The sequence below is a fragment of the Theropithecus gelada genome, chromosome 8 (assembly GCF_003255815.1).
Source record: "Theropithecus gelada isolate Dixy chromosome 8, Tgel_1.0, whole genome shotgun sequence".
NCBI lineage: Eukaryota > Metazoa > Chordata > Mammalia > Primates > Cercopithecidae > Theropithecus > Theropithecus gelada.
Window position 1 is genome coordinate 37,266,277 of NC_037676.1, and position 26,330 is coordinate 37,292,606.

General features: G+C 44.3%; 1 protein-coding gene across 4 annotated transcripts; it reads left to right on the plus strand.

Moving 5' to 3' along the window:
• Positions 1–2,533: 2,533 nt before the first annotated feature.
• On the plus strand, positions 2,534–24,337 carry LETM2 (leucine zipper and EF-hand containing transmembrane protein 2). Of its 4 annotated transcripts, none has more exons than XM_025394283.1 (11): positions 2,534–2,996; positions 4,382–4,462; positions 8,516–8,898; positions 9,974–10,117; positions 16,137–16,274; positions 16,718–16,918; positions 18,382–18,501; positions 20,232–20,345; positions 22,763–22,855; positions 23,179–23,280; positions 24,034–24,337. In XM_025394283.1, exons 3-11 carry the CDS (start codon positions 8,539–8,541, stop codon positions 24,094–24,096), a joined length of 1,335 nt encoding a protein of 444 aa, XP_025250068.1. In that variant the 5' UTR covers positions 2,534–2,996; positions 4,382–4,462; positions 8,516–8,538; the 3' UTR covers positions 24,097–24,337. The 4 variants fall into 4 exon arrangements, with proteins under 4 accessions (XP_025250068.1, XP_025250069.1, XP_025250067.1 ...); XM_025394282.1 differs by lacking the exon at positions 2,534–2,996 and adding an exon at positions 3,210–3,937 and having other exon boundaries at positions 8,445–8,898; XM_025394285.1 differs by lacking the exon at positions 2,534–2,996 and adding an exon at positions 3,555–3,612 and having other exon boundaries at positions 10,059–10,117; positions 24,034–24,311.
• The last annotated feature ends 1,993 nt before the right edge of the window (positions 24,338–26,330 follow it).

Consider the following 26,330-nt stretch of genomic DNA (forward strand, 5'->3'; position numbering starts at 1 on the left):
AAAAAAAAAAAAAAAAAAAAAAAACGTAACCCGGTTAATAATACTAAGGGTGATACTGAGAATTATCAGCATTGGCCGGGCGCGGTGGCTCACGCCTGTAATCCCAGCACTTTGGGAGGCCGAGGCAGGCGGATCACGAGGTCAGGAAATCGAGACCATCCTGGCTAAGACGGTGAAACCCCATCTCTACTAAAAATACAAAAAATTAGCCGGGCGTGGTGGCGGGCGCCTGTAGTCCCAGCTACTCGGGAGGCTGAGGCAGGAGAATGGCGTGAACCCGGAGACGGAGCTTGCGGTGAGCCGAGATCGCGCCACTTCACTCCAGCCTGGGCCACAGAGCGAGACTACGTCTCAAAAAAAAAAAATAAAAAAAAAAAGAAAATAAAAATTCTCATTACTATTAATAATTAAATATTTTTAAACGTATGCTTTAAGTAGTACCACAGGTTAAAGCTATCAGTAAAAGCATACTTTTTATTTGTGATATGCCATTTTAAAACACAGATGGCCAAAGCGGGCCACCAAGTCTAGCTTAATTCCATCTCCAGGAAAGAGGGATTAAATTAGTCTTTTTTTTTTCTATGAGCCTTTCTACTTCCATTCTTCGTTTTCTTCCTCCTGTGTCTTCCTTGCTTTGTTGATAAACTGTTGCCTTCACCCGGCACCTGGGTTTCTCCCTTGAGGAGAATCTAGTAAATTGTCCCCAGGGATCTTATATTAGCCTGTTTCTAATAGCTATGCTGACAGCAAGAGTTTAAAATTGGAGTTATGTGAAGTAGATGCATAGTCTTTTCCTGCAAAGCATTACAAAATACAGTTAGTAATACTTGATCTGGTGGCGTATGTAGGAAAATGGCCATTAAAAATAATAGTTTACATTTTCAGTATCTAACATCTTCTGAGGTTTAGACGATGATTACTCTTCGCCATAGAAAATGAGCAAGGAACTCATTAAGACAGCAACCTAACACAGTTCTCAGGGCCAGAGTCATGGAGAAAAAATATTTTTTAAAAAATTTCTCTTCTGAAGATTATATACAGAAACTCCTTACATGATAAATCTCTTATCCTGAAAGTCAAAGAAACTGCCAAGTCTCATAACTAGGGAAGATGGACATTACTTTGAACAAACGGATTTCAATAAGAAAGGTTCTTAGCCCTTCCCTTTTTAGGATAGGATTGCTGACATATGGCCATGGTAGAAAACCTAGCTCATCTTTCAAATACTGGGCATGGAATCGTTCATCGGGTTTATGAATACTTAATGATATTCACTGTGCCTGGTTGTAAGTGAATACAATGCATGAATAAGAATATTTCCCCGTATAAAATGTCTCCCAGGGAACTGAAAATATATTTGCATCCTTTATGATCTTTTCCAGAAAAGTACCAATACATGGTAGTGCAATGATTAATTGATGAAATTAGTATGAAAACTGCATCTACCTTCTAGAACTCAAAATTTGACCACCAGGAATTTTCAGTGAGGGAAAAGTAGAGTCCAAAGCTTTGTAGATTTTAATTCTGGTAAACAGAACGTGAAGTGAAACCTTTATGTGCAAAGTTGAACATCAGACATGCACAAAGAGACCTCTAGTGGCCAAACTGAAAAGTTTTGCCTGTTTAACAGTTGATCTATTTGGTTATTAGCTGAAAAATCCTTTGTGGATTAAAAGCAGTCTGCATTTTTTACTGACGTTTAATACCGCCATCTTCCATTCTTAAAAATGTGTAGCCCAGATGAGTAAAGTCAGTGGTCAGCTCACATGTTAGGAGACGTATTCTCCGTGAGAAGGCGATTCCTTGCTGTATGGTGGTCGAGTAGAGCCACTAAGAAAAAAAAATTTTTTTTTTTTTTGAGACGGAGTCTCGCTCTTGTCGCCCAGGCTGGAGTGCAGTGGCGCGATCTCGATTCACTGCAACCCCGACTCCCGGGTTCAAGCGATTCTCCTGCCTCAGCCTCCAGAGTAATCAGAACTTCAGGGGCACGCCACCACGCCGGGCTAATTTTTGTATTTTTTTAGTAGAGACAGGGTTTCACCATGTTGGCCAAGATGTTTTCTATCTCCCGACCTTGTGGTCCGCCCGCCTCGGCCTCCCAAACTGCTGGGATTACAGGCGTGAGCCACCGCACCCGGCCTAAAAAAAATTTTTTTTTGAATCTTTCTTCTGGAGCCAGATAAAATGGATGGGAAAAGATAACTGGGGAACGAGAATATTTCTAGATCTTTCATTTTCCCAAGATGGCTCAGTTGGCCATCCTAGGAACTGAAGTGCCCTCAAACCTATAGTGTCTGTCATTTCACAGCTACTATCACATACATTTTATATGTTGAGATTTCTACACAAACTATTAATCACAAACAACACTTGTTAAGGGAACATTGAGGAAGCAAATATTTTTAGTAGAATACAGATTTCCATATGAAGATTTCACAGTATTCAGGCCTCTGGAAAGGAATGCTCTCCTTCCGATTCCCGCCCTTTCTGCGACACCATGAAGTCCTCTCCGCGCCCCTTAGGCAGTTCCGGAGTTGCAGGGGCCGAGGGAGAATACATCAAAGTGATGTCATTCATGACTCCGAGATGGTTACCATGGCAACTATCAGACATATTACGATGTCAGTAGGGTAAGAGCCTGTTTAGTCTTCAATCAAGGGTTTCCTCGGGCGTTAACCACTGCCTGCAGAGTGTGGACTGGCAGAAAAACCCTCGGGCCCCCCAGCACCAACGCTCCTTAAACCAAGCCCCACAAAGAAGTCACTTCGGCGATGGGAACGCGGCTTTGCGGCTTCCTGGGCTGCTAAGGTGAAGGACGCCCGCCCTCCCCAGAACTTGAGAGCTTATTGGTTGGTGATGTCGTCACTCAGAGTGACATCAGGGGCAAGGAAAGAGGCGGAGCCGTAGAGACTTGGCTTCTGGCCCTTCTAGCTTGGGGGTCCGGGGAAGGAACTGGGAGGACCTAGGCTGCCGTTCCGCGGAGCCCGGCCAAGGAGGTAGGGGTGGGCAGGCCCAGCCCTCAGGCCGCGACCTGGTGGGCCTCGCTGCCTTTTTTTCCCTCCGGAGCCCGCTCCGTCCGCATCCTGCTCCTCTCATCCTGCTCCTTTCATCAGCGCCCGATCCAGGCTTCCTGACCGCTTCCAGTTCCCACCACGCTCTCCTCCGCCCACGACCTCATCCCCGCCAGTCCCCATCACAGTGCGAACTCTGAAGCTCGGCCTCTCCTCCCCCGCACAGCGCGCTCAGTCCTTTCAGTCCCAGGCCCTGCTTCTCCTCGGCTTCATTTCCAACAACCCCGATCATCCACGAGGGTCGTGGTTCCAGTGCCTGTCCCACCCCAGCACCAAAAAACCAAAGCATAACCCCCAGACCCTGCCGCATGCAGGCGGCGCACACATCACGGGCGCCGAAACCGCCAGGCGAGGAAGCCCAGGGCGCGTTTTGCTCCGGTGGGGTGATGAGCAAAGCCGAGGAAGCCCGGGAGCAGCGGGCGTGGGGCGGCGCCAATGCGAGTGCGAGTGGTGTCCGCCGACCGGGAGCGCCGGGGCTCGAGCGGATTAACCGCCACCTCAGGTGTCGTCTCCCGCCCGCGAAACGCCACCCACCGTTAGTGTGGGTCCAGAGGTTTCGAGGCCCTGTTCAAAATGTCAGCTCTGTGGCTGAGATTTCTATTCAGGAGAGGCCCTGGAACTCCTTTTCCAGCCGCAAGAGAGCAAAGCTGCCATTGGGAGATGCCAGCTCTTCTGCCGCTCCTCGCGACCCTTAGCAGAAAAGCGCCCCTGGATGGAGAAGGGTTTTGGTGAAGGTTATCTACAGGTTCAAAGCTCAGTTTGCGCTCTGGAGAATCACTAGCAAGGGAAACAGTTTTACCTCCACTTGAGCGATTAGTAGGTTCCATGTCTACCTTCATCCACTGCTATATAAATTAGATTAGTGGGTACTTCCAAACTTCAGGATTTGGTACAGCTTGCCTAAATATAGAACAATGCTAACTGAAAAGAAATTCAGGATATCCACTTTCTACCTATATTTTAAGGCTACAAATAGATATATATTGCTCTACTTTTTAAGTACTTGGCAATCATTGAAGTTGCACTACTAGATACTATTGACCAGAAATCAAAATGTCTCTGAAGACCGTACCATCTTCATGAGCGACATCATCTTAGAGATCATTACCATTTGTTGGAATCTCAAGGTACCATTCTCAAGTCCAGAGCTAAGAAAATATCTGATTGTTGGACATGAGCTTGAAGGAGATTTTGTATCTTAACTATGCAAATGTTCTACCTTTGCAATAGTTAAAAACACTAAAATCCTGATGTCTTTTAATTGATGTGTTTTTGAAGTACTAAATTGTTTACTTACTCCTTTTGCCTAGGTCCCTATGTTAACTACTTGAGACAAAAATAAATATGGCCTTCTACAGTTATAATTCAGTCTTAGCTATTGCTCGAACAAGGTAAGCGTTGGAGTTACCCCCCAATATGAACTTAATTCTTTTTTTTTGTAAATGTATTTATTTTTATTTTTATTTTTATTTTTTTGAGATGGAGTCGCACTCTGTCGCCCAGGCTGGAGTTCAATGGCGCAATCTTGGCTCACTGCAACCTCTGCCTCCCGGGTTCAAGCTACTCTCCTGCCTCAGCCTCCCAAGTAGCTGGGATTACAGGTGTTTGCCACCACCTCCGGCTGATCTTTGTATTTTTAATAGAGACAAGGTTTCACCATGTTGACCAGGCTGGTCTGGAACTCCTGACCTCAGGTGATTCGCCTGCCTCAGCCTCCCAAAGTGCTGGGATTACAGGCGTGAGTCACCTCGCCTGGCCTGAACTTCATCCTTCTAGATGGAAAGGATATGTGTAAAAGGATTGGTTTAGTACACAATTAAAAGTTTCTTGGAGGCTGGGTGCAGTGGCTCACACCTGTAATCCCAGCACTTTGGGAGGCCAAGGCGAGGGCACTGCCTGAGGTCAGGAGTTCGAGACCAGCCTGACCAATATGGTGAAACCCCGTCTCTACTAAAACTACAAAAATTAGCTGGCGTGGTGGCAGGAGCCTATAATCCCAGCTACTTGGGAGGCTGAGACAGGAGAATCGCTTGAACTCGGGAGGTGGAGGTTGCAGTGAGCCAAGACTGGACCACTGCACTCCAGCTTGGGCAACAAGAGTGAAAATCCATCTCAAAAAAAAAAAAAAAAGATAGAAGATGTAGTTTTTTTTTCTTCTTTTTTCTTTTTTTGGGATGGAGTATCACTCTGTTGCCCAGGCTGGAGTGCAGTGGCATGATATCTTGGCTCACTGCAGCCTCCACCTCCCAGGTTCAAGAGATTTTCCTGCCTCAGTCTTACAAGTAGCTGGGATTACAGACATGCACCACCACGCCCCACTAATTTTTGTATATTTAGTACAGATGGGGTTTCGCCATGTTGGCCAGGCTGGTCTTGAACTCCTGACCTCAGGTAATCCGCCAGCCTGGGTTTCCCAAAGTGCTGGGATTATAGGCGTGAGCCACCATGCCCAGCCAGAAGATGTAATGGTTTTAGAGTGACATCTCTGTAATTGATGAACATCATGTGAGGTCCTTAGATGTAAAGCCAGTAAAATGGCTGATGAACAGCCAGTCTTAGGGCATATTTGTGTCCCATTACGGTCTGTTACCTTTTTTTTTTTTTTTTTTTTGAGATGAAGTCTCGCTCTATTGCCCAGGCTGGAGTGCAATGGCACGATCGTGGCTCATTGCAACCTCTGCCTCCTGGGTTCAAGTGGTTCTCCTGTCTCAGACCCCCGAGTAGCTGGGATTACAGGCGTGCACCACCATGCCCAGCTAATTTTTTTGTAATTTTGTAGAGACAGGGTTTCTCCATGTTGGCCAGGCTGGTCTTGATTTTTTTGTATTTTTGTAGAGACAGGGGTTTCTCCATGTTGGCCAGGTTGGTCTTGAACTCCTGACCTCAAGTGATCCACCTGCCTTAGCCTCCCAAACTGCTGGGATTACAGGCATGAGCCACCGTGCCCGGCCACCATTTATTTATTCACTGAGAATAAATAAAGACTATTCACTGAGCACTTACTTTTCCCCTTTTGGCCATTCAAAGAGTGTTTTATCTTGGCATCCTTCAAAAATAGTCTGAGGCTGGCTGCAGTGGCTCACATCTATAATCTCAGCACTTTTGGAAGCCTAGGCAGGAAGATAGCCTGAGCCCAAGAGTTCAAGAATAGCCTGGGGCCAGGCGTGGTGGCTCATACCTGTAATCCCAACACTTTGGGAGGCCGAGGTGGGCGGATCACAAGGTCAAGAGATCGAGACCATCCTGGCCAACATGGTGAAACCCCATCTCTACTAAAAATACAAAAATTAGCTGGACGTGGTGGCATGCACCTGTAGTCCCAGCTACTCAGGAGGGTAAAGCAGAAGAATCGCTTGAACCTGGGAGGCGGAGGTTGCAGTGAGCCAAGATCGCACCACTGCACTCCAGTCTGGGCAACAGAGCGAGACTCCATGCCAAAAAAAAAAAAAAAAACAGCCTGGATAACATAGTGAGACCCCATCTCTACAAAAATTTTTAAAACTAGCTGGGCGTGGTGGTGTGGGCCTGTAGTCCTAGCTACTCAGGATGCTGAGCCTGGGAGGTCGAGGCTGCAGTGAGCTGTGATCACACCACTCTACTCCAGCCTGGGTTTTTAACACCTTAAGAACTAAACCAGGCATGGTGCATGTGCCTGTAATCTCAGCTCCTTAGGAGGCTGAGGTGGGAGGATTGCTTGAGCCCAGGGGTTTGAGGCCAGCCTGGGCAACACAGCAAGAGTCTGTCTCTTAAACAAAAAGAAAAAAAAAAAGAGCCAGGTGTGGTGGCTCACGCCTGTAATCCCAGCACTTTGGGAGGCCAAGGCAGGCAGATCACTTTAGGTCAGGAGTTCGAAACCAGCCTTGCCAACATGGTGAAGCCCCATCTCTACTAAAAATGTAAAGATTAGCCAGCTGTGGTGGTGGGCGCCTGTATTCCCAGATACTCGGGAGGCTGAGGCAGGAGAATTGTTTGAACCCAGGAGGCGGAGGTTACAGTGAGTCAAGATCGCGCCACTGCACTCCAGCCTGGGCAACAGCGTGAGACTCCGTCTCAAAAGAAAAAAAAAAAAAAAAAAAGAACCAAGACAAATTTTTTGTTTGTTTATTTTTGTTTTATTGTTTTTTTTTGTAAGACAGAGTCTCGGTCTGTCACCCAGGCTGGAGTATAGTGGCGCAATCTCGGCTCACTGCAGCCTCCGCTTCCTGGGTTCAAGAAATTCTCCTGCCTTAGCCTCCTGATTAGCTGGGACTACAGGTGCACACCACCATGCCCAGCTAATTTTTGTATTTTTAGTAGAGACGGGTTTCACCATGTTGGCCAGGATGGTCTCGATCTCTTGATCTCGTGATCCACCCCCCTCAGCCTCCCAAAGTGCTGGGATTACAGGCGTGAGCCACCACGCATGGCCCATATTTTTATTTTCAAACAATCTGATATGGTAGTTTAACTGCAAACCCTGGGCTGTTGCAATACCAGAAGGTAGAGACCCTTAATTGGGGTGCCCAATTCTAATTGTGTGGTTTTTTGGTTTTCGTTTTTTGTTTTTTTTGAGACAGAATCTCGCTTTGTTGCCCAGGCTGGAGTGCAGTGGCATAGTCTTGTCTCACTGCAACCTTCACCTCCTGGGTTCAAGCGATTCTCCTGCCTCAGCCTCCCTAGTAGCTGGGATTACAGGTGCATGACACCATACCCGGCTAATTTTTGTATTTTTAGTAGGGACTGGGTTTCACCATGTTGGCCAGGCTGGTCTCGAACTCCTGACCTCAGGTGATCCACCCGCCTCGGCCTCCCAAAGTGCTGGGATTATAAGCATGAGCCACCGTGGCCAGCCCTAATGTTCTTGAAGAATTTAGGTGAAGGGTATTTCAGCTGTAAGTTGAGGAGTTCAAAGACACTGAATAGGTAAGGCAGTATTATGTGACTAGTTAATTCCTACAGTGACCATCAAATGTGTCTTTGAAACAATATTCCTTGGCCAGGCATGTTGGCTCATGCCTGTAATTCCAGCACTTAAGGAGGCCAAGGCAGGCGGATCACCTGAGGTCAGGAGTTTGAGACTAGCCTGGCCAATGTGGTGAAACCCCATCTCTACTAAAAATACAAAAATTAGCTGGGCATGGTGGTCTGTGCCTGTAATCCTAGCTACTAAGAAGGCTGAGGCAGGAGAATCGCTTGAGCCCAGGTGTCATAGGTTGTAGTGAGCTGAGATCGTGCAACTGCACTCCAGCCTGGGCAATGGGAGTGAAGAAAAAAAAAAAAGCTGTTGTATTTTGACCGGATGTACTATCTATTTCTTTAATAGTATGTGCTTTATGATAGTGTGTGCTTTGTAATAGTATGTACTTAACTCAGAGGATGTTCTTTTTATTCCAGATTCCCTAGCCATTTTGTCCATCCTACCTGCTCTTCTTATTCCCCATCATGTGCATTTCTTCACTTGCCAGATTCCCATTTAAATAAGACATGTATGAAGAACTATGAGAGCAAGAAGTACTCGGATCCCAGTCAGCCAGGCAATACAGTACTTCACCCAGGAACTAGACTAATACAAAAGCTACACACATCCACTTGCTGGCTGCGAGAGGTTCCTGGCAAACCTCAGCTGGAGCAAGCCCCAAAACATCCACAGGTGACGAGCCCTCAGGCCACAAAAGAAACTGGCACGAAGATTAAAGAAGGCGAACAATCTTATAGACAAAAAATCATGGATGAACTTAAATATTTTTACAATGGATTCTACTTACTTTGGATTGATGCCAAAGTTGCTGCCAGAATGGTTTGGAGGCTGTTGCATGGACAGGTCCTAACCAGACGAGAGAGACGAAGGGTAGGCAAGAATCATATTTGAGAAAGAAAATGTGAAATTAAAATGAACTATTTGGGAACTCAACTATTTAAATTCAATGTAAACTTCATCTTAAAAATCTCGGAGTAGGAATAATAACTGCTGGTGAGAACCAGTTTCTTGTCTGCAACTGACTTACTGTACAACTTTAGTCAGTATTCTGGAATTTGTTATATATTTTCCTGTAGAACGGTTTTTAAAAAAACTTTTATTTTAGGTTCAGGGGTACATGTGCACATTTGTAGAATGGTTATGATTATGGTTTTTTAATTTTTCCAAGAAGTTGAGAGGCTTCGTGTTTCAACTGTTGTTAATATATTAAGCAGATGCATTTTAAAACCCAATTTTGGCTGGGCACGATGGCTCACACCTGTAATTCCAGCACTTTGGGAGGCCAAACACAGTGAAACACTGGCCAACACAGTGAAACCCTTGTCTACTAAAAAAATTACAAAAATTAGCCGGGCATGGTGGCACGTGCCTGTAGTCCCAGCTACCCAGGAGGCTGAGGCAGGAGAATGGCTTGAACTTGGGAGGCGGAGGTTGCAGTGAGCCAAGATCGTGCCACTGCCCTCCAGCCTGGAGTGAGATGCTGCTGCAAAAACACAAACAAAACAAAAACAATTTTAAGTGATACAATGCTATTAAAGTATGGACCCTCTAACATAGATGAAGTCTAGGAGATGCCAGTAATATTTTTATTGTCGTAGACTTCCTTTAAGATATCCCATAAAAATTGCTTCAGAGCTATGGTAAACAGGAAAACCCTGCCTTTTCGTTTTTATAAACAGCTGCAGAAAACCTGTCTTGGGTTTTTAACACTTTAAGAACCAAGCTGAGCATGGCTCAAAGGCCTATAATCCCAGCTCCTTGGGAGGCTGAGGTGGGAGGATTGCTTGAACCCAGGAGTTTGAGGCCAGACAGGGCAACATAGCAAGACACTATCTCTTGAAAGAAAGAAAATGAACCAAGACAGGGTTTTTTTGGTTTTGTTTTTGATTTTTGTTTTTGGCATGCCCTAAAATAATGAATATTGCATATGCATTTAATTCTATAGCTGTTGAGAACTTGTGTTGATTTCTTCCGCCTGGTTCCATTTATGGTGTTCATAATTGTACCCTTCATGGAATTCTTATTACCAGTGTTTCTGAAACTCTTCCCAGAGATGTTGCCATCAACTTTTGAAAGTGAATCCAAAAAGGTATGTAGGATTTTTTAACTTTAATAAAATTTAATAAACTTTATTAGAGGAGTTTTTAGGTTTACAGAAAAATTGGGTAGAAAGTACTACTTCTCCCCACCCCACCCCATCACAATTTCTCCTGTAATTAATATCTTGCGTTAGTGTGCTATATTTGTAATGATTAAAAAACCAATATTGATATGTTATTATTAAAGCTCATACTTTAGGGTTCACTCTTTATGTTGAAGCAGTTCTGTGGGCTTTGCAAATGCATAACTTCATGTATCCACCATCACAGTATCATACAGAATAGTTTCACTGCTCTAAAAATCCACGGTGGCTTACGTCTGTAATTCCAGCACTTTGGGAGGTTGAGGCAGATGGATCATCTGAGCCCAGGAATTTGAGACCAACCTGGGCATCATAGTGAGACCCCATTTCTACAAAAAATGCAAAAATTAGTCGGGCATGGTAGCTCATGCTGTGGTCCCAGCTCCTTGGGAAGCTGAAGCAAGAGGATTGCTTGAGCCCAGGAGGTCGAGGCTGCAATGACCTATGATAGTGCCACTGCACTCCAGCCTGAGCGACAGAGGGAGACCCTGTCTCAAAAAAAAAAAAAAAAAATCTCCGTGCTCCACCTATTTGTCCCTCTCCCTTCTTCCCCCAACCCATGGCAGCCACTGATCTTTTTATTGTCTCTGTAGTTTTGCCTTTTCCAAAATGTCATGTACTTGGGATCATACAGTGTGTAGCCATTTTAGATTGGCTTCTTTCACCTAGCAATGTGCATTTCAAGTTCTTTTCATGGCTCAATTCTTTTTATCACTGAATGATAATCCATTGTATGGCTGTACCACAGTTTGTTTATCCATTCTCCTATGAAAGGATACCTCGATTGCTTCCAGGTTTTGGCAATTATGAATAAAACTGCTATAAACACTTAGGTACAGGTTTTTGTGTGGATGTAAGCTTTCAACTCATTGGGGTAAATACCTAGGAGAATAATTGGTGGATCATATGGTAAGACTATGTTTAGCTTTTAAGAAATTGCTAAAGTGTCTTCTGAAGTGGCTGTATTGTTCTATATTCTTACCAGCAAAGAATGAGAGTACCAGCATTTGATGTTGTCAGTGCTCTAGACATTAGCCACGAAATAGGTGTGTAGTGTGGTATCTCACTGTTTTGATTTGCAATCTCCTGATGTCATATGATGTTGAGTATCTTTCCTGTGCTTATTTACCATTTGTGTATCTTCTTTGGGGAGGTGTCTGTTTAGATCTTTGGTCGACTTTTTTTTCTTTTTTGAGAAGGAGTCTTGCTCTGTCACCCAGGCTGGAGCGCAGTGGTACAATCTCAGCTCACTGCAACCTCTGCTTCCCGGGTTCAAGTGACTCTCCTGCCTCAGCCTCTCGAGTAGCTGGAATTAAAGGCATCCACACTGCGCTCAGCCAATTTTTGTATTTTTAGTGGAGACAGGGTTTCACCATGTTGGCCAGGCTAGTCTTGACCTCCTGACCTCAGGTGATCCGCACACCTCAGCATCCCAAAGTGCTGGGGTTACAGGCGTCAGCCACTGCATCCGGCCCTTTGGTTGACTTTTTAATGGGTTTTTTTTTTTTTTTTCTGATTGTTATTTTGAGTTCTTTGTATATTTTGGGTAAAAGTCCTTTATCAGATATAATACGCAGATGTTTTCTTCTACTCTGTGGCTTATCTTTTCATTCCCTTAACCATGTATTTCACAGAGCAAGTGCTTTTAACATTAATGACATCCAGCTTATCAGTTTTTTTCTTTCATGAATCATGCTTTTGGTGTTGTAGCTAAAAACTTATTGCCAAACTGAAGGTCACCTACATTTTTCTCCTATTTTATTCTAGAAGTTTTACAGTTTTCTGTCTTACATTTATGTCTGTGATCCATTTTATTTATTTATTTATTATTTATTTATTTATTTGAGATGGAGCCTTGCTGTGTCGCCCAGACTGGAATGCAATGGTGTGATCTCGGCTCCCTGCAACCTCCGTCTCCTGGGTTCAAGCAATTCTCCTTGCTCAGCCTCCTGAGTAGCTGGGATTACAGGCATGTGCCACTACACCCAGCTAATTTTTGTATTTTTAGTAGAGCCAGGATTTTCCCATGTTGGCCAAGCTGGTCTCGAACTTCTGACCACAGGTGATCCGCCCACCTCGGCCTCCCAAAATGCTGGGATAACAGACGTGAGCCACTGCTCCAGGCCGAGTTAATTTTTATGAAAACTGTAATGTCAGTATATAGATTCATTTCTCTCTTTTTTGTATGTGGATATCTAGCTTTTCCAGGACCATTTGTTGAAAAGATTATCTCTTCTCCACCAAATTCTAACTTGATTTTAACTGTCAAAAGAATAAAGAGAACAGACTGGATGCAGTGGCTCATCCCTGTAATCCTAGCATTTTGGGAGGCCGAGGTGGGAGGACTGTTTAAGCCCAGGAGTTCAAGACCAACCTGAGCAATATAGCGAGACCCCTGTCTCTAAAAAAACAATTTTTTTTAAATGTAAAACAAATTAGCCAGATGTGGTAGCATGCACCTGTATTCCCAGCTACTTGGGAGGCTGAGGCGGGAGGATTGCTTGAGCCCAGGAGGTTGAGACTGCAGTGAACTGAGATCATGCCACTGTACTGCACTCCAGCCTGGGCAAGAGTGAGATCCTGTTTAAAAATAAAAGAATAAAGAAAACAGAAATCCACTGTTACTGCGGTGACTAGTGGAACAGTAGGTATGATTTAGTCGGCACAACAGACCTGTTCAGCAGCCCCTGAGAAGAGGGAGCCTTCATTGAGTGTGGCAGTCACTGTGCAGGCGAGAAAACAGAGGCAGCTCCTTCCTTCTCCCCTTTCTGTGACACTCTACTAGACAGCGTAGACAGCGTATGGTAAGAAGGTGTGAACAAAACATTATGAGAAGACAAAAAGTGCAACTTTTTTTTTTTGAGACGAAGTCTCTCACTATCACCTGGGCTGGAGTGCAGTGGCACAATCTTGGCTCACCACAACCTCCGCCTCCCAGATTCAAGCAATTCTCCTGTCTCAGCCTCCTGAGTAGCTGAGATTACAGACGCCTGCCACCATGCCCAGCTAATTTTAAAGGCAACTTTTAAATCAGTAAGATTAGGAAATTTTTCACAGAAAAGGTAACTTTGGAACTGAGACTTAAAGAGTAAGTGGGATTTTACCAAAGGTATTCTGGATAAAAGGAATAGCATTTAACATGGCTCAGTGGCATGAGAGAGTATGATGTAATCAGAGACCGCTGGTTGGTTATTTGTGGTTGAAGTAGGCAGTTCCAGGGCATCAATGACAGGAAACAGACAAAGTGATGTGTTGGGGTCAGGTTGGAAGGCATCCACCAGCTTAAGAATTTAGGCTTTCCCTTTGACCATGGTGAATAATGGAAACGGAACGTTTGAAGCAGGGTAGCTGGGTGGATGACATGATTAGATCTGTGTTTTGGAAGAATAATTTTGCTACAGGAGGGGCTGCAGAGGGTAGAGCCAAGGAAGGGAAACCAGCTGGAATGCTAGCCCAAGAGAGAGATGACAGAGAATACATTATGAAATTAACAATAAGAATGAAGACTTGAAGGCTGGGCGTGGTGGCTCATGCCTGTAATCCCAGCACTTTGGAGGCTGAGGTGGGTGGGTCACTTGAGGTCAGGAACTCGGTACGAGCCTGGCCAACATGGTGAAACCCCATCTCTACTAAAAATACAAAACATAGCCTGGCGTGGTGGCATGTGCCTGTAGTCTCAGCTACTTCGGAGGCTGAGGCAGAAGAATCACTTGAACCTGGGAAGCAGACGTTGCCAAGAGCCAAGATCGTGCCACTGCATTCCAACCTGGGTGACGGAGTGAGATTCTATCTTTAAAAAAAAAAAAAAATCTTGAAGACAAATTCGGGATACCTTCACAGGATAAAATCAAATTACAATATTTGACTGCCTGGCAATGGTTTAATTTGCTTACATTTAAAATAATCAGCATCTAGAATTAATGCCATAACATTCCAAGGAAAGTATTAGTGAATTCAGGAAGATGGGGGGAGTAGAGGAAGTGATTTATCTAAATGTTACCTCTTTCCTGAACACCACTCATTCCCTGAAACATACAAATATGTCTACATCATGGCCACCGTCTCAGAAAATTCTTGTTTGCTTTGTTCCATGGAGAGAGGAGCTTTCTGTTTACATCAGATCACAGCACCATGTATTTCTCTTTCATAGCACTTACCCATTATGCTTCTACATTAATGTGAAGAATTACGGGATTATCATTAGTCACTAATGTTTGTCTCTCCCACTATACTAAAAGTTCCATGATGGCAGGAATTCTTACCTGTTATTGTTCATTTTATCTCCAGTACCTAATACATGGTAGATGTGCAATAAATAAATGGATGGATGGAAGGATATGGATGAATGAAATGGATGACTAAGTGGGTTTGGTTTGTTTGTTTGTTTTTGACAGAGTCTTTCACTGCTGCCCCGGCTGGAGTGCAGTAACGCAATCTCAGCTTACTGCATCCTCCCCCGAGGTTTAAGCGATTCTCCTGCCTCAGCCTCCTGAGTAGCTGGAATTACAGGCATGCGCCACCACACCTGGCTAATTTTTGTATTTTTAGTAGAGACAGGGTTTCATCATGACAGGCCAGGCTGATCCCAAACTCCTGACCTCAGGTGATCCACCCGCCTCAGCTTCCCAAAGTGCTGGGATTACAGGTGTGAGCCACCTCACCCGGCCACTAAGTGGGTTCTGATCATGCTATTGTGTGATTTTGTTGTTGTTGTTGTTATGTCTTTTAAGATCTATCTAAAAATCAGTGATTCTTATGATTGGCTGATCATTAGAATCTCCTAGGCAACTTAAAAATATACAGATTCCTGTTCTTCTTTACCACTGAGTCCTGACTGTGGTTATTTTGAAAATGCTACCATAGTACATTTCTGATGATGAACAAGGATTGAGAAACACCAGCCAACAGTGTCCTACGAGTATCCATTTACTTTTCTTCTGTGTAGTGCTGTGTTCATGTCTGTTAGAGCACTTAACTCATTGTATTGTAATTACTTATGTCTGTTTTCTATTAAACTGTAAGCTACATTAGTGTAGAGTCCATTTCCTAGTTTTCTTTGTTTGTAAAGCAAAACCCAGGGCCACTCAAACAAAGAGTTGGCTCAACTGGCAGACTGAATAGTTTGCACCAGGTTAAGAGATTCTTGTCTGGGTGCCGTAGCTCAAGCCTATAATCCCAGCACTTTGGGAGGCCAAGACGGGCGGATCACTTGAGGTCAGGAGTTCAAGACCAGCCTGGCCAACATGGCGAAAATCCCTACTCTACTGAAAATACAAAAATCAGCCCGGTGTGGTGGCGTGTGTCTGTAATCCCAGCTATTTGGGAGGCTGAGGCAGGAGAATTGCTTGAACCCGGGAGACAGAGGTTGCAGTGAGTCAAGATGGTACCTCTGCACTCCAGCCTGGGTGACAGAGCAAAACTCCATCTCAAAAAAAACCAAAAAAACAAAAAAACAAAATTAGCCAGGTGTGGTGGCACGCACTTGTAATCCCAGCTATTCGGGAGGCTGAGGCAGGAGAATCACTTGAGCCCGGGAGGTGGAGGTTGCGGTGAGCCGAGATCGTGCCACTGCACCCCAGCCTGGGCAACAGAGTGGGACTTCATCTCAGAGAGAGAGAGAGAGAGAGAGAGAGAGAGTAACTCATTCTAAATAATGATAAAGCCTCCCATTGGGGGAACATTTTGGATCTATCAAATGCTTATGATTATTGTATTAGTGAGAAACAAAAGTAAGGAGACAAGTTCCAAATAGAGGCTTCTTTTTACTTGCTTTGGTCTCACAAACCCATTCAGCTATGCCTGAGCATCATGTTATTACATGATGTAGGGATGAGCAATAACAAGGAGACAGTTGTTTTTCTCCCATCTTTATCTACCAATTTGCAATCATGAAAGATTGAGTAACTTTTATTCTTCTACCATTAAGGAAGAAAAACAGAAAAAGAAAATGGCTGTAAAGTTGGAACTAGCAAAATTTCTTCAAGAAACCATGACAGAAATGGCAAGGAGGAACAGAGCAAAGATGGGCGATGCCTCTACACAGCTGTCATCCTACGTGAAGCAGGTGTCCATCTTTTATGTAATGCTAAACAACTTCAGGGTTGGGAGTTATATGAAAAACACATGTCATCATGGATTTCCCAAACTGTTCACCATCTTTGGAATTGCAAATATCTAAATTATGAATGTACAATATTGTAAACATTTAATATTATAAACATTGATAGTAGTTTGCAGAAAAGCCTGTCTTAAAGTAATCAGCATGTTGAAGACATTGATAACTTCTTGGAAAGAACGGTAGACTTAGAGTCAAACTTCTGAACTCCTGATTTTTCAGCTGATGTAGTTTTACTTCGGATGGATATCTTTTCTTTATACCACGAGACCCATTTCCAGATGTCAGAGAGAGTCCCATAAATGCTTTGGTGTCTCTTTCAAATAGCCTATTGGGAAAGTTAAATTAAGTAGGAAACACATTTTAATTGGCCTCTTTGTCCCACTGCATAGGTCCAGACAGGCCACAAGCCCAGCACAAAGGAGATAGTTCGCTTCTCCAAACTATTTGAGGACCAGCTGGCCCTGGAACACTTAGATCGCCCTCAGCTGGTTGCCCTTTGCAAACTGCTAGAAATGCAGACGTTTGGAACCAACAACCTGCTCCGCTTTCAGCTCCTGATGAAACTGAAGTCTATAAAAGCAGATGATGAAGTAAGAGCTTAACCATAGCTCTAGGGAATTAGCAAGGTTTTGGGAGATACCTTAGGGTGCCTGTGGGACGAACTGTGCAGTATTGTTTTTGTTTTTGAGACGAAGTCTTGCTCTGTCGCCCAGGCTGCAGTGGTGCAATCCTGGCTCATTGCAACCTCTGCCTTCCGGGTTCAAGTGATTCTCCCACCTCAGCCTCCCAAGTAGCTGGGATTACAGGCATGCGCCACCACACCCGGCTAATTTTTCTATTTTTAGTAGAGACGGGGCTTCACCATGTTGGCCAGGTTGGTCTCAAACTCCTGACCTCAAGTGATCTGCTTGCCTCAGCCTCCCAAAGTGCTGGGATGACAGGTGTGAGCCACCATGCCTGGATAGAAGTGCAGTATTTTCCATTGGGTCTGGTCATGTTGGGTTCTGACAAAATGAGTGGTTTAAACAACCATTACCATGACAACTTGAACCTTGATTACTCATTTGAGGAGTTGTCATCCCCTTACCCATTTATTGAGAAGGCCATCATAAGCAGTTAGTAATTTGGATGTCTTAGCTGGGACTCACCTAAAGCAGTTAGGACCTGCTGGGAAGGAAATAGCAGCTCAGTAGATTCCTGACAAAGCTCTGCTCCCACACTTGTGCTCTCACACCGGGAAGCTGGTGCCAAAGTCAATATTCTGCTGGGCGCATTGGCCTGCCAAGAAGGGGTAGTTGGCTTGGTATGCAAAACATAATGCTGGGAGGAAAAGCAGAGCCTCAACACCTTGTAGAAGAAAGGCACCCTTGGACTATAACTACTAATTAGGCTTTTTGAAAAAATGGAAGGAATGTTTCTTGACTCAGAATCAGCTGCTTTATAAGCATTCCGCCTGGGGGAGCAGGTTTCCCAGAACTGAGAAAGCATGATCCCTTTGGCCCCATTTAGATTTCAGTTGTTGCTCTTAGAGCTTTGCAATAAACAACACTGGTCCCAGAAATACCATAGTTTTGGGTTACGCCAAGCAGAAACTGTGTTATTTACTGAGGGAGTTTTGTGGATCAGTGTGTCAGGGCCATTTCAGGGGGTGGTGGGGGGACAGCAGGGGAAAACACTACAGGGACATGCAACAAATGGTACATTGTGAGTTTTTCAAGTGAACTACTTTTTTCTAATGAACCATAAAGCTGCCACGGAAGAGAAAAGTAGGTATGTCACAACCAGACAAAATGCAGATCAAGAGGGGAAATAATTACTCTGATGACAGAATGTTGGGGAGGAGTTGTGTAAATATCCCTAATATTGCTAATACCTGTTGGCAGGATTCCCGTTATTTCAACTGCCACCTCCCTACATCGCCTTTGCTGCAGCAGCCAGTGCAAGGTACAAAGTGTCCAAGCCTCCGATTCTGTTTCCACTGACTTACTGGAATTTAGGGATTGCATAAAATTGGAATCAAAAGCTCCAGCTCCATCCCTTACATTTCTTTCAGATAATTGCCAAGGAAGGGGTGAGGGCATTGAGTGTATCAGAACTACAGTCTGCCTGTAGGGCCCGAGGGATGAGATCATTGGGTCTCACGGAGGAACAACTGCGACAACAGCTCACGGAGGCAAGTAGCAGCACCCCTCCGGGGTCCTCTTCCCTAGAAGTCTCTTCTACAATATGCAGACCTCCTTATGTGATTTCTTCTTTGCAAGTGAACCGTCTTACCTAATTTGCCTTATTTCATTGAGCACTGGGATGCTGAAGAACTAGGTTGATTTTTCACTTTGATTGGGATCTCTGTCAGTTTTCCATTGCTGCCTACGAAATGACCATGAACTTAGTGGCTTAAAACAACACCGGTATATTAGCTCACAGTTGGTAGGTCAGAAGTGCAGGCTGTCTTCCTTTGGAGGCTGTGGGAAACGACCTGCTTCCAAGTTCATTCAGTTTGTTGGCTGAACCTAGTTCCTTGCAGCTGTCGAACTGAGGGCTTTGTTTCCCGGCTGGCTGTGAGCCCAGGGCTACTCTCAGCATCTAGTGGCCACCTGTATTCCTTGCCTCTTGGCCTCCTTCATCTGCAAAGCCAACATCAGAGAACTTCTTATATGCCAGAGCTTCCTTGTGCTTGAAATCTCCAATTTCCCCCGCGTTTGACCTCTAGCCCCAGACTGAAGGTCTCATGCGATTGGTGAGGCCCATCCAAAGATTCTCCCTATCTTAAGGTCAACCGACTTGGGACCTCAGTTACACCTGTAGAATCCCTTCACACAGCACCTAGAATACTGTTGAATAACTAGGAAAGAGTGTGGGTGCTGTAGGGACAAGGTGTCTTGGAGCCACCTCAGAATTTTGACCTACTCCACGTAGTGTAAAGGGTCCTGGCAAAAATTTCAGTTCAAGGCCTGTTATCTGTGTGAATCTGTCTGGAGGTCCCCACTTTGCCTGGTGGCCCACCTGGGGCTGCTTTTCAGTTAGTGCCCCAAACCAACACACGCTGTGGTAACCCATGTTTAATATTTTTCCTCAGATAGCATATTTGTACTTTAAGAGCATCCATGCTTTAAAACAAAGGAGTAACTCCTATTACATTTCATTCCCATCATTGTAAAAAATGCCATGAAGAGTGCGCAGATAATCTTAGGATACCAGCCTTGGCTTGGAAACCGTGTTAGGTCACTTTTTCCTCTCATATGTGGGACCAGCTCTGGTTGGAAGACAGCACATTGTAGAGAAAGATCCTTAAAATCATGTATTTCTTGAACGTTGGCTATGACATGGTCACTGCACAAGCTTTGTGAATTTTTTTTATGGTACTTTTTGAATTTTATCTTTTGTGCATGTATTACTGATCTTAAGAAGACAGGGTCTCACTCTGTCACCCAGGCTGGAGTGCAGTGGCATTAACACAGGCCACTGCAGCCTCAAACTCCTGGGCTCAAGCAATCCTCCCACCTCAGCCTCCCTAGCTGGGACCACGGGCATGTACCACTATACCCAAATAATTAGAAAATTTTTTTGTAGAGACAGAGTCGCCCTGTGTTGCTCAGCCTGTGATTTATTCTTTCACATTATCTACACTTTGTCCAGGAGAAGATACTTGACTGGGTTGACAGTTTAATTGAATTCTCCGAGAGTGATTCCACCATAGTGAAGGAGTCGGCAGGGTACCCCCTCAGTGCAGAAGCCAGGGCTGGGTTCCTGTCCGTGTTCTGCCGTTACTCATCACCTGAGCGGCTTGGCGGAAGGGGCGGGGGCGGTGGGAAGGTGTCAGGGAGCGAGGCGGTAGATCACCGCGGAGCACTCCGGCTCTGGCGTTCTGTGATTCTCACGTGTTGTTCCCCTCCTGTTTTCCAGTGGCAGGACCTCCACCTGAAGGAGAACGTCCCTCCTTCCCTTTTGCTCCTGTCCCGCACCTTCTACCTGATAGATGTGAAGCCCAAGCCTATTGAGATACCACTCAGTGGGGAGGTGAGTACCTGGGCTCACACCCTCCTCGTCCGTCCAGCTGAGGCCTCTCCATAAACATTTGGTGTACTCCTGCAGTCAGAGCAGGCATTTCTTTTGGCCTTTTAGAATTTGGCCCAACTGGCTTTATGTTTTAAAAATTCCTGAAAAACCAACCAACCACAACAAAACAAAGGCCAGGCACCGTGGCTCACACCTGTAATCTCAGCACTTTGGGAGGCCGAGGTAGGTGGATCACCTGAGGTCAGGAGTTCAAAACCAGCCTGACCAACATGGTGAAACCCCGTCTCTACTAAACATACAAAAATTAGCGGGGCATGGTGGTGGGCGCCTGTAATCCCAGCTACTTGGGAGGCTGAGGCAGAATTGCTTGAACCTGGGAGGCGGAGGTTGCAGTGAGATGAGATCACGCCATTGCACTCCAGCCTGGGCAACAGAATGAGACTCCATCTCAAACAAAACAAAACAAACAGAAAACTGAAGCCACTCAGACTACCTGCAGCCTTAAGGCTGCTACTGCCTTTGAGCCCAGTTTGAGAATTTTACTAATAGCAGTTTATTCCTTTTCCTTAACTATCTCATCTTCATTAGACGACTTGTGTGTGTGGGTGTTTCTGTTGCTTTCTCCTTTTAGACTGAATGTTTCCTGTTCATTTGTCCAGATACCTATTAGTTTTTAAGCACTGAATAGCTAATCTAGAATGCTCTTCAACTCATTTCCTTAGTCATTTTTCTTCCTGGTGTTGTAGGGAAGAGCATAGGATTGGCCCAGTCACTATAGCATCTTGCGCTGGGCCCATCAGAAAGGGCCTCCCGCTTCTATAGCTGGTGGCTTCCTGTCTGACTCAGAACTCCGCATGAGTAAGAAAGGAGACTCTTGTAGAAGATGCTACACTGTGGTTTAGGGGATTAGTCCAAGTACTAAGTGAGGGCCACTTTATATCTTAATTATGCTGTTGACTCCTTGGACAAGCCAAGGAAAATTATCTGAAGTCCAGTATGAAAACCCAACTTCAGGAAACACCATCTTGCTTTCCCTTTTCATATTTCTAGAGTAATCTGGTTTTGGGATTTGTCCAGGAAAAACTCTAGGGACACTAGGAGCAGTTTCAGAGTATAGACCATGTTCTAAAAGGCAGGCTAGTGGGTTCTTATTCTATCCAACTCAAGGAACCATTCATGTGAGACAGACCAAAGTCAATAGTCATTCTTAGATTGCTCTCAGGGGCTAGGAAATCTTGGAGGAGCTCACTGTCTCAGCTAAATTTGGGTTCTCAGAATTATTCTAGAGAGCCATCAGCTCTTTATCCAGACGTTGCTTTCTGGAGTGGGTGAGAAAGGAATTAAGGACAAAATGATAAGCTCCTAAGCAATTTATTGGCTTTTTCCCACCCATGTTTTTAAACTTCTATTCTCCATGTATATATACAAAATGAGAACAAGTAGCATGCTAGGTTCTGTGAAGAATAGAGACATCAAATATACTGTAATTTTGGATGTATGTAGCCTTACCCCTCCAAAGTACACAAATAACTTTCAAAGCACAGTGATATATTTGTTTTTCAAATCTAATTCCTAAAGATAGGTTAGCTAGCTGTTCTATCACCACCCCCATTCTGATCGTAATCTATAATACCACTCCTCTCCCCATCTTCCCTGCATTACTGGAGCTTACCATTTTAGTAAATCAGGCTATTTTATCATTTATTATTAGATACTAAAAATGAAAAAGATGCAACATAGACCAAGTTATATCAATGCTATTAGAAAATAACTGAGACCAGGTGCGGTGGCTCATGCCTGTAATCACAGCACTTTGGGAGGCTGAGGCGGGCAGATCACCTGAGGTCAGGAGTTCAAAACCAGCCTGGCCAACATGGCGAAACACCGTCTCTACTAAAAATACAAAAATTAGTAGCCAGGCATGGTAGTAGGCGTCTGTAATCCCAGCTACTCAGGAGGCTGAGGCAGGGAGAACTGATTGAACCCGCGAGGGGGAGGTTGCAGTGAGCCGAGATCGAGCCACTGTACTCCAGCCTTGGTGACAGAGCAAGACTCCATCTCAAAAAAAAAAAAAAAAAAAAAGGAAAAAAAAATTGAGAAATGGCTTTTTTTTTTTTTTTTTGAGGCTGACAGCAGGACCAGTACCATCAGTGGTTTGCTAATGATTATTTTAAATGCTAGAATCTATCCGAGTGCAACTTTTGTATACAAAGGACTCAAAACTCAAAGAGAAATAATACTAAGTTGCTATGTCAGGGGCATATTTCATGTTACTCATAAAGGGTGGAGCTGGAGGAGGAAGCTAGGGATTTAGTGGAAAGCAAATTGTGCTAAAAAAAGGCATTGACTACTATAAAAGTTTCTGGGTTTTAGGAAGAGCAGAAAGCTTATTATACATAAAATGTTTCTCTCCCCAGGCTCCAAAGACTGATATTCTTATGGAACTACCTACTTTCACCGAATCTAAAGAGAACATAGTGGATCTTGCACCTCAACTGAAGGGAACTAAGGTTAGACAGTTACTTTCCATTTGGTTAGATTAAAAAATGAAAATAGCAATGGGTCAATTTCTCCTGTTTTAATCTCCTTAATGAAACTGAAATTCAATACAATAATGTTCCTTAATAAGGAATATTTATGGTACTGTTTGATCTGTTTCTAAGAGGAAGCTTATTATTTGGCTATATGTAATTAGGTTCCAGATTTTGCCTTTTGAATCTTGTGCCAGGATATGAGGTAGCTGTGACAAGTTCCTGGTAGTCAAGGTAGTGGACTGTAGATTAATACATTTTGTTTTAAATCAGTAACCCAACTCTTGGTTCTGATGTTTAAGGATGAAGACTTTATACAGCCGCCACCAGTTACATCATCACCCATAACACCATCAACACCAATTTCATTACCTAAAGGATCCATCACTTCTTCTAAAGAAGCTGTAAGTATCTTTAATAAATGAAAAAGAAAAACCCTCTCCCTCCAGTTATCTTTAAGGGTAGTGAGAATCTAGAATTAGTCCTGTTGCAAAACACTGCACAATTCTTCCTGTTGTCCAAACAGGAAATTGTAGGCTGAACTTTAGTCATCTTATAACCACGTTTTTTACTTCAACTATCCAAAAGCAAAAAACAACCAATACAATTGTGGGTCAGACTAAAACATGCTTACAAGCCAGTTACAATATAGGCAGACCCTTTTTTTCTTATGTGCCAGATGGAAATAGTTTCCATGTGTTGTGTATTTTACACAGGCTTCTGATGTCAGGAAATACTAGCTGGAAAGCAACTTGAATTTCAGGAGAAATGCACGTAAATAAGAAATTATCTATCATCCAGTCTTCCCAATTGGGTGAAGGGATTTGGGGCAAGAGCACAGGGCATGAAGAGTAAACAGTGGGGAGGTTGTGGGAGAGTTGAAGTGGGAAGTGGCTCCTGTGGACCAAAGACACGCTGGCAAGACAGAGAATCTATTAAGACACATATGGGTTAAGCCCAGAAAAGCATCCCAAGCACACACAGACCTTGTTTTTTGTAAATCTCCTGTATCTTTTATTACCAAGGTAAATTATAATCTCAGATTTGACTTTGTGGTCTGTCACTATTTTGATTAAGAAAACAAAAATGGCATTCACTCCTTAAGAACTTACACGTCTGTGACTAATGCCTACAGTCCTTTTGTTTTTTACGCCTAGACACTCCAGGCCAAATCACAAATGACGGCCCAGAACAGCAAGGCTAGTTCAAAAGGAGCATAAGGACTACTTGAGGATGGAGCTCACTCTCTCCAGCTTCCGGCCCTCAACAGTGGCATCTGTAAAGGACTTCCCAGCTAAGACTCTCTGTCTGGCTTCAGAGTGGATCACTCGTTTAGCCCATGGGGCAGTCCTTTGAGGCCTGGTAACCATTCCAGGTGATGTGAGTAGTGAGACCAAGTTCAGACCCCTTATAAAAATATAATTGCAAAGTCCCATTTCCTCTGTGCCATTGTCACCCCCCACCATGTTGTTTTTTTAATTTCATGTGTACGTCCCTTAAGAGAGGAAATGTTTTTGCACAATGGAATCAGCTTGGCACCTTAGATACCTCTGTCTCCTATGGCTTGGAATTCTGAGTAAGAACTTGGAAGTTCCAAAAACCATTTTAGGAGCACCTGATTTAACTTTCTGAATGATCCACCAGTAGAATCAGCACCCTGGAAACAAAGTACCTTATGAGACGGGATGGATATACTCCCCAAAAGATCTTTCTGGATATAATGAAGCTTCTTGGAGAAAATGGGGAGTTAAACAGACTGGCAATCAGAAAGATTTGGCTGCTTCTGACATCCCCCTTGGGCCTGCAGAGGCTGCAGCAATCTGCTAGGCAGCCACTCTTCTAGCGCATATGGCTTTCATTAGCCACCATTTTGCTAGGAAGCATCATTAAGGGTTTAAACCTTAATCATTTGTTTGTGTTGGGTGTGTGTGTGTTTCTGGCCAGTTTGTCTTTCACAAGACTATTTATTAGTCATAGGGGTTGTGAAGGTCTGATATAATCCCTGTGCTACCCAGCAACAAGTATCACATTAGGATATTTATGTTTGATGTTTTCAGTATTAATAATACTGAAATAATAGACTGCCATGCAGCTGACCAAGGGCTTTCTTCCCTTGGGGAGTGGTTAGAAGGCCAAAGGTATTTCAGCCTGTAGGTGATAAAATTAGATTTACTTGCTGTGGTTAGACAGCAGTCAGTTAAAATAAGTAAAACTCAACTGTCCTGTCTGGGATCACCTAAATGAGGAACGTCACCAACACTTCACAACAAGAGTATGTATTCTACAGTGCTTTCTAAACTTCTGCTCCATCACAGAAGCCCCACCATGTCCCACTAATGAAGCCCAGTTCTTTGGGAATGATGAATCCCTACTGTGCAAATACAGCAGTCATGGATCCTGCCTAGCGAGGTGATTCACAATACATTTTCCCGTTTCAAAAATGACGGGTGTTTTAATTAGTCCACATTTCAGGTGTTAAATGTGGGAAAAGGATTAGCTAGTTAAACTTGCTCAATCATGTTTTAGCTGAATGAGTCATAGGTACTGCTGGGCTGTCCTACAGTTCCTTCTGGCTTTCCCTCCGAGCAGGGTGGGAATGAGCAGTGACCCCGTCAAAGGACCCGGGCCACTTGATACACCTCTCCTCCCACTCTCCTGCTAGCAGCTCAGAGAAGTCAAGGATGTTTCGTTGTTCTCATCACTTAGGGTGCTTGGCTGTTGGGTTCAATGATCCTTACATCTAATCCCAGCTAGTGGTGTTCTGGTAAATCGTTAACCACCAACTCTTTGAGGGGGAAAAAGCCCTGATTTATAGCATCTGGTTATTCCAGTGATATAAATCCTCCCACCATGTTGATTTCAAGCCACTGCCAAGGTACCACTGGACAGTGCAGAGCTGGGAGGAGACATGCAGTGTCCTCTGAGAGCAAGCACCACACACCACACTGGTGCTGGCCTCCCGGGGTAATGAGACAGTTACACCTCTAGTTGGCGTGTTTATGAAATAGATCCCTTCTGTGTGCGGAGACCTGCATGTGGGGCAGTTACGGTGGAAATGCTCCTGAATACTGGAGGGTCCACCTAGAGGCAACCCGCCCAGACCAAGTCTTAGCAGTTGGATTCTTACTGACCACCCTCTTCTCTGGCTCTCCTCAGCAGAGGGAATGGAAGGCTGTTCCGGCTGCTTCAGAGCTTTCTCCTCTCTGCTCCCTTCTCTATAGATGCAGATGCCTTGGCTCTACCTGCTGCTAATGATCTCATTGGGTATGACTTTTGACTTTTTTTTTTTTTTTTTTTGAGACAGTCTCGCTGTCACCCAGGCTGGAGTGCAGTGGAGCGATCTTAGCTCACTGCAACGTCCGCCTCCTGGGTTCAAGCAACTCTCCTGCCTCAGCCTCTGGAGTAGCTGGGATTAAAGGCATGCACCACCACACCTGGCTAGTTTTTGTATTTT

What these genes read in the sequence shown, in the direction of transcription:
- LETM2 (XM_025394282.1), top strand. Translation starts at nt 4,416, where the DNA reads ATGGCCTTCTACAGTTATAATTCAGTCTTAGCTATTGCTCGAACAAG. An exon ending in TGCGACAACAGCTCACGGAG is followed by an intron (nt 18,502 to 20,231) that starts GCAAGTAGCAGC and finishes CCTGTTTTCCAG; the next exon opens with TGGCAGGACCTCCACCTGAA. An exon ending in AGATACCACTCAGTGGGGAG is followed by an intron (nt 20,346 to 22,762) that starts GTGAGTACCTGG and finishes TTCTCTCCCCAG; the next exon opens with GCTCCAAAGACTGATATTCT.